Consider the following 12,447-nt stretch of genomic DNA (forward strand, 5'->3'; position numbering starts at 1 on the left):
AAAATTACTTTGGAACAGAGGAGGCGGTGGTGAGAGACTTGAGGCAGGAAGACCAATTAAGAGGTTAATGGGATAATCTAGGTGAGAAGGGTTAAGGCCTGGAACTAAACGGGTAGCTCTGAGTGACAGTAAAGGGTCCAAAACAAGAAATGCTGTGAAGATACAAAGGGAAATATTTGGTTTGGTTATTTGAGGTGAAGTAGAGTCCATGAAAATAGTAGCTCAGATTAGGTGTTTAGGACATTTGGAATGGGGGAGAGTGAGGGGTGGAGTCCACCATAATGTTTTTAGGAACTTGAAAGATGGTGGAGCCACGGCACAGAGAGGGAAGCTGGTAATTCTGGGCAGCTTGGGAGAATTATCAATTCTTTATGCCTGTGACGTTATTAGTTTTCAAAGGTATTGTCACCTATGTTCCACTGCATTAATGAGGTTCCCCCAGCATGGGGGGGGGGGGCGGGATCGTGTTTGACACCTCCCCAGAACCAAGCAGCGGAGCAGGGCAGCCAGCCTGGGGCTTTGGGGGGGGCAGAGCGAGGGCTTCGTTCTTTCACTGTCCCCCCAAGAAAGCCTGACCACGGCGGGCTGCAAGGGAGGGAGACTGAGAGGAAGCAGGGGCCCCCACCACCCCAGGAGCTCCAGCGGGCGCTGGGGGGCCCCTCCGGCGCAAAGCACACGCCACGTAATTAACTTGGGAGTGGGGGGCGGGAGGGGGCGCGGGGTCCCGGAGGGATGGCGGGAGGGGGCGCGAGGTCCCGGAGGGATGGCGGGAGGGGGCGCGGGGCGGGGGGGCCCCGCCCCCCCCAGGCTCCTCACAACCTCAGTTTCCCTCGCAGCTAAGTGTACCCTCAGGGAGGCCGGAAGCGCTTCGTAAACCTGCGCGTGCCTCCGCAGGAACGTACGCCGTCCAGGGAAGCCAGCTTCCCGGTGTTTTCCAAAGGCCCCAAACTGAGCCCACACCTGAGCCAGCGGGACCACGGATTGCCTAACTCTTCCTCGTGACTGCTGGGGAGCGGGCGAGACCAACGGCAGCAGTCGGGGGGGGGGGGGGACGGGGTGGGCCGCGCCTCCGCTTCGGGGGAGCTTCCGGCCTCGCCTGCTCCGCTCCCCCTCTCCGAGGCGATGGACGCCGCGGGTCACGTGGCGGGCGGGGCTCGTGACGGCGGCAGCTCGCAGATGCTGTGGCTCCATCCCTCAGTGCGCCCCTGCCTCCGAAGCTGCGAGGATGATGTGCGGAGGAGTGACGGCCGCCCAGCCGGCCACGGCGGAAACGCAGCGGATGGCGGACGAGGTAGGAGGGGCGGCGGCGCCCCCGCGGCCGGCCCCCCGCGGCTGGGGGAGGGAGGGAGGGGCGGGGCCCTGGCTGCGCCCCCCAGGTCCGCGGCTGCGCCCCCCAGCCCCGCACCGCCGTCCGCCCCAGGAGGCCTTCGGTGGGGAAGACTCTGCCCTGGTCCCTTCTCTGTCGGAATCGGAGACCCCTCCCGTAGTAGGGGCCAGAAAGGGCTCGGCTCGGTCCTGATTAGGCGCCTACTGTGTGCGAGAAATGAAAGGTCTGCGCGGTCCGCGGCCGCAGCCAGGGCTCGGATTCCGAGCCGGAATGAGCCCGGAATGAGCGCCTTCTGCCCGGGGGTCTCCGAAAAGTCTTGGGGCGGTTGCAGCTTTAATGACTCAGGTGATCATCCGATGTGTCCCTGTTAGGATTTTTCTTGTATTTTCGAATCAAAACTTCTTTGGGAGGAGCTCTTTTCAAGACCACGACGACCAATGGCAATCCTCAATGAGAATTAGTGATCCGCAGATGATTAAAGTTTTTATAAAATTCAAAAATCCAGGGTGATGGGGTGTGTATGTGTATGCGCACGTATATATCACAGTGTATGAGATCGTCGCTGTGTTGAATTTTGATAAGAACTCAAGTTAACCTGTCAAAAGTTTTTGTAAGTTTGAGGGTGAAGTTGTTAAAACGTAAAACTGCACCAAGTTTTGGGACGTGCTGTCCTTGTGCCTTGCATGATAGGGTTTTGTTGGGGAAGAAGGAATCAATGTGAACTTATGGCATTTAGTCATGGAGTGAAAAGGGAAGCTGCTCCTCTTGTCTTTTTTTTTCCTGAACTAAAAATTTCCAAGCTGTTTTATAGGAAGTATTAGTAATGACTAGGTCTTATGATAACTACATCGTAGGGAATAACCACACAACCTCTGTAAAATAAAACAATTCAAAATCTTTTCCAGTTTTCTCACCAGTAGAGAACAGGAGAAAAAGGGTGTTTTCTTTTTTAAGATATATTTTATGGATTTGTTTGGTTTTTACATCACAGCCATTTTTACACTTCCACTCTCATGTAGCAAAGAAAAACAGTGTAACAAAAGTATGGTGACTGTACCTAATAATGTACACAAAACTCTGGTTCTGGTAGGAAAAAGCTGTGTTCTCTGGGACCTTTTTTTCTTTAGTTTTTCTATTCCTTTGAGTTCAGCTTCTTTGTAAAGATGTTTTAATTTAATTGATGCAGTCATCGTATATATTGTTCTGTTAGTTCGGCTTATTTCACTCTGCATTAGATCATATATGTCTTGCTGTGTTTCTCTGGATTCATTGTCATTTCTTATTCTGTAATTCACATACCATCATTTTTTCTGTCATACCCCAGTGGATGGGCTTCCGCTTGGTTTCTAGCTCTTTGAAAAGAATGCTGTTTGTAATATTGTCAGCTGGACTGAACCTGCCTCTCACCTGTGGGTGGCCTGAACTGAACAGAGCAGGCTAGAGACCTGAGATCCTGCAATCAAACAGACCCCACCCCTAGTAGGGGAACCCAAGGCAGTGGGGCTGAACCTTGATTTATTTACTTGTCGCTAGACAAAGGATCCAACGGTATAGTGTAGCAATACTGGTGAGCCCCAACAGCCACAATGAAGCAAGGTTGTCTGGTAACAAAGAGTGTATTTATAGCAGGGCTTCATGTCTGGGCCTGTTGGTGCATGCTCAGACTATCAGTTCTGGAAGGTAAGTACAAAGAATTGTTGGTATGCCACGCTCAAGGCACAGCTTGCTTGCTGAGCTTTAGCTTTGGAAAATAGGGTGTCTCCTAATAGTATCTTGACGATGTTTTGGCATTTATTGGAGCCAAAGGAAGTCTTCGACTTCTCTGGAATATATCCTGGGTCAGAGGGAAGTTTTGTCCCGTTTCTTGCATGATTACAAATTAGTACCCAAAACATATAAACCACTTCATATCTATGAGTGTGTCTCTCTAACCAAGACCATTAGATATTTTCTAATACACTAATTCATTGTTGGTGGAGCTTCGAGCGCATCCAACCATTCTGGAGAGCAATTTGGAACTATGCCCAAAGGGCTACAAAAATGTGCATACCCTTTGACCCAGCAATATCGCTACTAGGACTATATCCCCAAGAGATCATAAAAATGGGAAAGGGTCCCACATGTACAAAAATATTTATAGCAGCACTCTATGTAGTTGCCAAAAACTGGAAGTCAAGGGGATGTCCATCAATTGGGGAATGGCTGAATAAATTATGGTATATGAATGTAATGGAGTACTATTGTGCCATAAGAAATGATGAACAAGAAGACTTCAGAGAGGCCTGGAAGGACTTATATGACCTGATGCTGAGTGAAAGGAGCAGAACCAGGAGAACTTTATGCACAGCAACAACCACAGTGTGTGAGAGTTTTTTCTGGTAGACTTAGATTTTTGTAACAACACAAGAACTTCTTACCAAAAAAAAAAAAATCCCAATGGAGGATCTCAAGGCAAAATGCCTGCCACACTCAGAGAGAGAAATATGGAAGTCACTCACATATTGTAGCAGATCATGTTTGTGTATGTGTATGTGTTTGTGTATCATGTTCTGATTTGTTATACGATTTCTTTCATTTATCTTAGTCTGACTACATAGCATGACTATAGTGAAAATATACTCAATAGGAAAGTATATGTAGAATCTATACAGAATTGTATGCAGTCGTGGGGAGGGAGGGGGGGAGTGGGGGGTAGGTAGGGGGGATAAAATCACAATTGTATGGCAGTGATTGTTAAACATTACAAAATAAAAAAAAAATGTTAAAAATAAATAAATAAATAAATATTATGATTTTGTCTAATGCAAAAAAAAAAGATATTTTCTAATACCTGTTAGATATTGGATAATTCATAAAAATTTATGAAATAAGATAATTTCTAATTTGCATGGTGCAAGTGAAACCTTAGAGCTGTTTTGATTTGCATTTCTCTTGTATTTAGAACATAGTGTCAAACTCAAATAGAAACAGGCCACTAAAAGGTGCATGGCAAGGCAGTTGGGGTTGTGTGGGTTAAAAGACCCTTACTCAAAATTTTAAATAAATGATAAGAACAGAAAGTGATTTATTCACTTCTTGGGAGAAAGGGGCGTCCCTCCACCAGGACAGGGCTGATGGAAGGAGACAACTTACAGAGATTGGAGCACAATCTTATACCCTAACTCAGAGAATCCCACCTCCCCACTATCCCACCTCTCCATTGGCTGGGAGGCAGGCTTACAGTCTAAGCATGAAAAACTAGACAAGACCCAGGAAATATTCACCTATCCCAACACTTCCTCATTTATTACCTGATTAACTGCTGATGTGGCCATTCTACAACTAAAGTGAAAAGGAGGGGAGGGGGAGAAGGGGGAGCTGGTAGTGTTGATGTGGCAAGAGTATAACAAACAAAGGGGAAATTTGAGTAACTTCCAAGTTTCGGCTACAGTCTACTGCATGATCACAAAGAAAGAAGGGAAGGGGATGGGGTCCCAACTGACTGCCCACAGGCCCTGGATTCCTGAAACTCAGGTATCTAGGAAGAAGCCTTATGAAAAAGAAATTTTATGTAGAAAATACAATATTCCCCATGTATTTTTATTATGAAAAGTTTTCACAACGTCCTTATTTTCACTCAGGGTTAAGTGACTTGCTCACAGTCAAACAGCTAGTGTCAAGTGTCTGAGGCCAAATTTGAACTCAGGTCCTCCTGACTCCAGGGCTGGTGCCCTATTCACTGCACCACCTCTCTGCCCCCATATTGTATTTGTAAAAAATCTGTTAACTACTCCCTAATTACATTTTAGTAATTTATTATTGCCTGCTATAATACCTCTGATGTAGTGGATCAGCCTCCAAGCCTTATTTTGAAAATATTTTGTTAATATGCTTTGACCCCTTATGTATTGAGGAATGACTCTTAGTGTAATAAATGTTTTTTATCCATTTTCTATTTTTTCTGGATATCAGACCTTTATTGGTGTTAATTGTGTAAAAGCTTTTTAAATTGTATCTACTTAAAATTGTCCGTTTTCTCTTTTATGGTCTCTGTCCCTTGTTTGGTTAGGAATTCTCCCCCACTAATCGTAATTATAAAAAATTCTGTGCTGTTTTCTAGAGTTAATTGTTTTATTTTTAAGATATGTGACTATTCCACCTAAAGGTTAAGATGATTACCATAATTGGCTCCAACTCTCATCATCAAAATAATCACTATATGTTTTTATCACTTGGATTCAGGTTGTATTTCTTCTGTTCTAATTCAATTATTTTTTGGTTTATTCTTTATTCCTCAGGTAAAGGCACAGCTTGAAGAGAAAGAAAATAGGAAGTTTCCAGTCTTTAAGACTGTGGAATTTAAAAGTCAGGTGGTTGCTGGGATGAACTACTTCATTAAGGTACAAAGAATAAGTACAGTGGATCTCTAATGTGAAACTGTGTTCTTTTAGGTGTCTTCATGAATACTTTCTAGTTAATTGTGGAAAACAAACTAGTAAACTAGCTAGTAAAACTTTAAGGAGCTAGCAGAAGTGACAGTGTTTTTTGTTTCTTTAACTCAATTAAATAACTCCATAAATACTAGACACCAAAATTAGTTACAAAGCAACAAAAGCATTGATGGGTGTGGGGAGAGATAACAGAGATATAAACTAGTTCCACTCCCCTCAAAAAACCTGGGGGATGGAGAAGAATTTTGAGGCAGGGTGTGAGGCTCAATCCTTGCCTTTGAAGTAAAGAAATGAAAGAAAGAGGGGTGGGAATGATCCCTTCCCTTCAAACTTCCCCTGTCCCCCCCCCCTCCAAAAAAAAAAAAAAAAAAAAGAAAACAAAAAGATGGAAAAGATCTTGGAACTCTGTAATTATACGTTGGGTAATTTGTGATGCTGTTGTACCAGTACAGTAACTAAGCTGTATCTGTGTTGTTCAGCCAGTTCAGTTGTGTCCAATTTTTCATTACCCCATTAGGGTCCTCTTGGCAAAGATAATGGAGAATGTTTGCCATCTCCTTCATCACTTGTCTCTATACAAATCATATAAAGTGAACCCTTTCTTGATATTCAGTCTAAATAGAACAAAATATATTATTTAAGCTACAACTTATTTATTGTACTTTTGTTTCTTAGGTTCATGTTGGTGAAGAGGAATTTATACATATGCGAGTGTTCAAAAGTCTCCCTCATGAAAACAAGCCATTGGTTCTTTCCAGTTATCAAACCAACAAAGCCAAGAATGATGAATTGGTCTATTTTTAATCTACCATTCTGAATTGTGACCCTTATACGGGGACTTTACATACATCAGTTATTAAATTTGGGACAATAAAAGAAATCTGATATATGACCACAGATCATTTCATTGTTCATCAGTGATCTTTGAGTGTATTTCAAGCAGTACAGTTAGGCCTTCTCTGGGCCTCAGTTGCTATAGTTTAACCTCTCAGTTTGTAAAAGATCTATAACATTCCTTAGAAGAATGTGCTAGAGAACTAATCTGTACCTCTTGGTGGGGGTGGTCATGAAGTTCCTAGATTTAGAGATAATCTAGTCAATCCCTTTATTTTATAATTTCATACAGATAAGTAGCAGTACTAGAACTCATCTGACTCTAAATCCAATTTTAATCTAGCAGGTGGGCATTCTTTTGGCATTTATTATATCCACACCTAATTGGTTTTTTTTTTTAGTCACCCACATTGAAGGCATTTGGGGCTTATTTATGAACGACCACTTATTTTGCCATCTCTTTCCTGCTTGCTGAAATGGTGTGAAAAGACATTACTCCTTTCCTTTTACCCCACAACATGGCCTAGGCCCCTTCCCTTCTTCTGCACCATGGACTAGCAAAGTTGCGGCCGCCTAAGAGCATAAAAAGTTCTAACTGCATAGGCTCTTTGGACATGGTGAATTTCTGAAAACCATGCAAGTCACTACAGTCTGACCTGATGACCAAACTTACTTGTATATGGTCATGTATCCACAAGAATTAAGTGCTCCAGTATCTTTGTTGTATGACCCTGCTGTGTTAGAACAAAGTTGACCTCCTTTTTCAAATTGTCCAGTGACTTAAGTACCTTATTTTGTCTCAGTATTAAACCCTAAACTAAGAGTGCTGGCATAAAAGCCATATCCTGAGACACCGTTTTCCAGAGCCAAGGCCCAGCAAGCAAGCTGTGTCCCAAGTTTGGCATGACAACACTCCTTTGTGCTCACCCTCTGGTAAATGCTTATGATTATTTTATTGCTTTGACCAGCACCAGGTGTTCTACAGACACCTACTGTATCCTGGTTTTCATCATGAAGCCCTTCTGTGAATCAGATTTGTTTCGGAGCTGCTGTTACCCCTCATTGTCAGGGCTCCAGCTCACTTTTTAGCCATTGGTATAAGTATCAAAGTTTAGCCACACTAACGTGTGTCCCCCCTCTACAAGCGGGACCCTGGCATGTATGTCTTCCTTGCTTATTTCCTTCACTTTAAAATTAAGCTTGTTTGATTCCTGACTTTCTTGGCTTCAGTTACCCACAGGTTAGAGGCCTGTTTGGTCCAACTGACAGGGTTTTGGTATTATCTCATTGGGTCTACCACAGTACTGTCACATCTTATGCCCTTTGTGAACATGGACCAAGACACAAATTAAGGCTTAAAATGTCATGGAATTGCAACACTTCTACAGTACGACACCATCCCTGACAGGCTGTCATACTTTGTATATTTGAAACTTCATATGAGGTCTTACTGCCTTCCCAGGGAGCTCACTTATTAAGTCTTTCCTTATGCAAGGGAACATTTACTGTCTGTAATTTCCACCCATTGATAGAATGTAAGCTCTTCTAAGGGAAAGGGTTGTCTCACTTCAGTATTTGTCTCTCTAACATTTAGCATAAAGTAGAGGCTTAATAAATCATTGATTGATCCCAGTTATGCCTTCTAGGTTCAAACAAAATTAGGTGGTCTTCTACATGGCAGCTCTTCAAGTATGTGAAGCCCCTAGGTTGCCTGATGGATAGAAAACTAGAGTTGGAATCAGGAAGACTTAAGTCTTTCTTCTCTTACTAGCTCTGTAATTCTGGGAAAGTCACTTAACCTGCTTGTCTCATTTATAATAACAAAAGTATTTTATTTCCCACCTTCCATTGAAAATAGGAAAACAAAAGCAAAAACTTGTTAGAAATTCTTGCATTAGCTAAGCTATGTCTGATTTTATGTCTGTCTCACTCACTCACTCCATTGCTTCTATTAGGAGGTGGGTGTCTTGCTTCATCATCTCAGGAACCATGGCTGCTCTTCAAATTTTTCAAAGTTATTTATCATTTTCTATTTCTGTCATCTTTGCTAATATAATAGATATGAGGTAAAACATCAGTTGTTTTAATTTGCATTTCTCTTAACTGATTTGGAGGTTTTTTATATGGCTGTTGATGATGTAGTACTTTGAAAACCACCTGTCCATATCTTTTGACCATTTATGAACTGGATATTGGATTTTATTCTTATAAATTTGTTCATTACCTTATGTATTTTGGAAATGAGACTTCTATCAGAGAAACTTGGCTAAAAAGACTTTTCCCCAGTTAACAGTTTCCCTTTTAATTTTAGCTGGATTGGTGTATTTTTATACAAAAGCTTAATTTTATATAATTAAAATTGTATATAATCTGCCCTCCACTTATTTGGTTATGAACTTTTCCTTTATCTTCAGTCTTAATTTTCTTTCTCTTCTGAATTATGTCACCATGTCTAAAGCTTATCTTGATATGCAGTATGAAATATTGGTCTCTTTTTCTGCCATATTTTCCAGTTTCCCTAGTGGTTTCTGTCAGAGAAGCTGTTTTGGTTTTTGTTTTTTAACACAAAAGTTTGCGTCCATGACCGAGTTCCTTAAAATTCTGAGTTTCAGTGTCCTTTGCAGTCCACCAGAATCCCTAGAAGTTTTTCATGTGAAATATTGTCTAGGTTGGATATTCTTTAAATGCCTAAGTGTAGGATTTTAGTAAGATGAAATTAAAAATTATTATTCTAGCTGTGTATCAATTTAAGCATTCATTAAGCACCTACTATTGGGAATATAAAAAGGTCAAGGAGATCATATTCTAATCATGGTATATAACATTACGTTAAATGATTAAATAGAATTGGGAACCAGTTGTGGGGAGAAAACAGCCAAAAGGGACTTGAGTTGATGGCATTAGAGGAGAGAAATCCCACATCTCTCTAAAGGTACTCCCTAGAATCCTGAGGAGGAGATACAGACAGGCAGGCTCTAACAGAATGACCCAGAACTGAGACTCACGACATGAGGACTGCTCCAATTACTGGAGAAAATGTGAACAAAACATATATATTATTTCAGTTAGGATGGCTTGTACAATTCTAAATGGATAAAACTCTCATCTTACATTCTTTGTATTTGATTTAACATTTAAGTTTTCTGAGGTTAAAAAAAAAAGATATGCAGGCTGAGGTCCTATTCTGTCAAAAATCAAGAAAAAAAAAACTTCCCAATCACCAGAGCCTAGAAACTTGTACTCAGTTTCTTTAGCCAAGAGCATCAAATGACTTCATTTGAGGTGAAACTTTTTCTTGAATAATCTCATAAAACAAACCTAAACACACAAGTAAATATATATATTTATTATAATCATGTGTTATTAATTATTATTATTATTATTTTACATCAGGGCACTTCAGGAATCACAATGTAGGCTTTCCCTCTGCCTATTTCACCCAACATTAAGAGAACCTTAATTAAAACTGACATGTATCAGTGCAATTAAACCAGTACTGGTTTAGTCTGCTGAAATTGCCAACAATGTATTTAAAAATAGGCTCTACAATTTTGTTATGAGGAGTATAATAAACAATCATTTTATAAAAATCTAGGGACATAAATTTCAAATTAAAGTAGATCATTACAATCACCAGAGTAGTACCAGGTAATGAATTAAAACAAGCTAATAAAAATGGACCACAGTTTTGCATCCTTCTACAAAGCCATACTTGAGTAACATCTGAGAAATGACTGAAAAATGCAATCAATAATAGCTGACTGTTAAAAAACATTTTGAAGTTTACAATGCTCTGAGAAACACTTAGAAAGATACTCTAACATTAACAAGTAATTCTGTTCCAACCAATCTCTCATAGCTTGTAATTACTTATTAGATCTCTTTGCAAGTACAAATCTGAGGCTGTTTCTGACATTGCTAATAAATCATACCAGGGATATTTATATTTCCACTGATAGATCTTTGAATTTGAAACTATAAGTGACATCTTTCCTTATGTCAAAGGTTGACTTGGGGAGGTGTTCCACACATAAATGATGCAAAAATCATTTTATGATTTTTGTTGTACTTACGATGAAAAATAAATTTTCTTTAAAATAAGTAAGGGTAGTAAATGAAGTGATGAAGATTCATCAATAAACTTGTTTTCTTATGGAACTAAAATGATTTCTATGTAGTGACCTCATGTTAAAACACAGATCTCTGCTATCAAACCAGACTTTTAAAGTATACATATATGTATATATAGAATTAAAAAACCATGTATATGTATATGTGTATGGCACAGGGACTACTTTGGGCACAAAGTCCTTGCCCTTGAAAACTGTTTAGGGTCATGCTTCCAAGGACAAATGAATCATAAAGGGATAACATTTCACATTATTTCAGAAAACACCATAATTTCAAAGCCAGAAGAATTTACAGGAGGCTCTTAATAGTAAAATGTTTCTAGTTGTTTTGAGACAAGGTACTAAATAAGCAAAACCTAACACAATACACAATTTTACCACTTAAATGATATTTAAAACAATTTTAAAATTGGTGTTTGTCAAACCAAAATGTGCATTTTTTAAAAGTCAAAGCAGTACATACCATAATTTGAAATCACAGATCAGGAAAATATTCCCACCCCATCAAATTTTAATTTGTTCATTGCATTTTCAGTTTTGTATTTCTATATCCTCCTTTCTTCTGCCTCAAAATACATACAACCTTTATAAAAACAATGCCTTGGATTTTCTGATATATTGCTATCTTGCTTTGATTGAAATTTACATCCTAAGATTTTGTAAAGCCTCAAGGTTACTGATTTTATCTTCTGTTCTAATTTCTCTGGGAGATCTACGTCAGAATGCTGGAATCTTTTCACCTTGAAGTGACATCAAGTAAGTCTCTTCCGTAGCTCTTTAGTTCTGATTTGCCAAAACATTCTAAGTCTCAAGAAGCACTATTACCTATATATCTGTGAACTTGATGTAAAAAAACTGAACTGTCAACGTATATAGGAAGTGATATTAATGACTTCATTGGCCAAGAGGAGTTAAAGCAGAAAGAAATGTTCTACAATTGTTTATGTCTAATTCTGACATTCGCCAGCAGATTTAACCTTTAAAGAACTAATAGATTTTTTGAAATAAACATAAAATTATAAAGTAAAATATGACTAGCTTAACAGAGAGCAAAGATTACTCTGTTATTGTGAGAAAAAGGTTAATAAATTTGCATTTTTGGAAGACAAAAGATTAGAAATGTAGTTTGATAACCATTATTAGCTAGTAAGATCTGTTTTGCTAATATAACTTAACTGGTATTTTTATTTGTGGGAGGGGAGGTGATATGAAAACATTTGGTTCTCCTTTCACCAGCAGCCATATCCTGAAATATCACTCATCAAGATATACCCAAATATGGCACTGACATTAGCTAGCTTGGCTTCAAGTCTTTATTGTAGACTATACAGCTTCTCTAGAAGACAAGTGATGAGATTCAGCCAACAAATTCTACAAGGATTACTCCACAGACAAATGGAGTGGTGAGTGATTTGCAAGAAGTGGTCGCAGCTAAGCAGGGGTACAGCTTAAAAGTGTTCAGAATAAATAATTCACTATCCTATTCACTGTAACTCTAATACTACCTTCTAAACCTAGGCAAGACAATGGGATCATTCTTCTCAGGCTCTTGAGAGGAGTAGGGAGGGCAGAGCTTCCTAGGTTATGACCCTAATCAAGAAGGAAGGAGATCTACAGATGGCTTTTCTGGAGCCACCCAGTGACATCAGTACAGGGGAAGAACAAGATGCTGAAGTTCTGCTGGCTTTGAGAAGAGACCCTTTGCCTAAGGGAAGATATGAGGGTT

General features: G+C 40.0%; 1 protein-coding gene across 1 annotated transcript; it reads left to right on the top strand.

The window, feature by feature from the left end:
- The first annotated feature begins 1,060 nt into the window (after positions 1–1,060).
- CSTB (cystatin B) lies at positions 1,061–6,654 on the top strand. The gene is made up of 3 exons (XM_072614828.1): positions 1,061–1,291; positions 5,605–5,706; positions 6,433–6,654. The coding sequence occupies exons 1-3, from the start codon at positions 1,226–1,228 to the stop codon at positions 6,559–6,561; spliced, it is 297 nt and encodes a 98-aa protein (XP_072470929.1). The 5' UTR covers positions 1,061–1,225; the 3' UTR covers positions 6,562–6,654.
- Positions 6,655–12,447: the final 5,793 nt, after the last annotated feature.

This window comes from Notamacropus eugenii, chromosome 5, assembly GCF_028372415.1.
Source record: "Notamacropus eugenii isolate mMacEug1 chromosome 5, mMacEug1.pri_v2, whole genome shotgun sequence".
Classification (NCBI taxonomy): Eukaryota; Metazoa; Chordata; class Mammalia; order Diprotodontia; family Macropodidae; genus Notamacropus; species Notamacropus eugenii.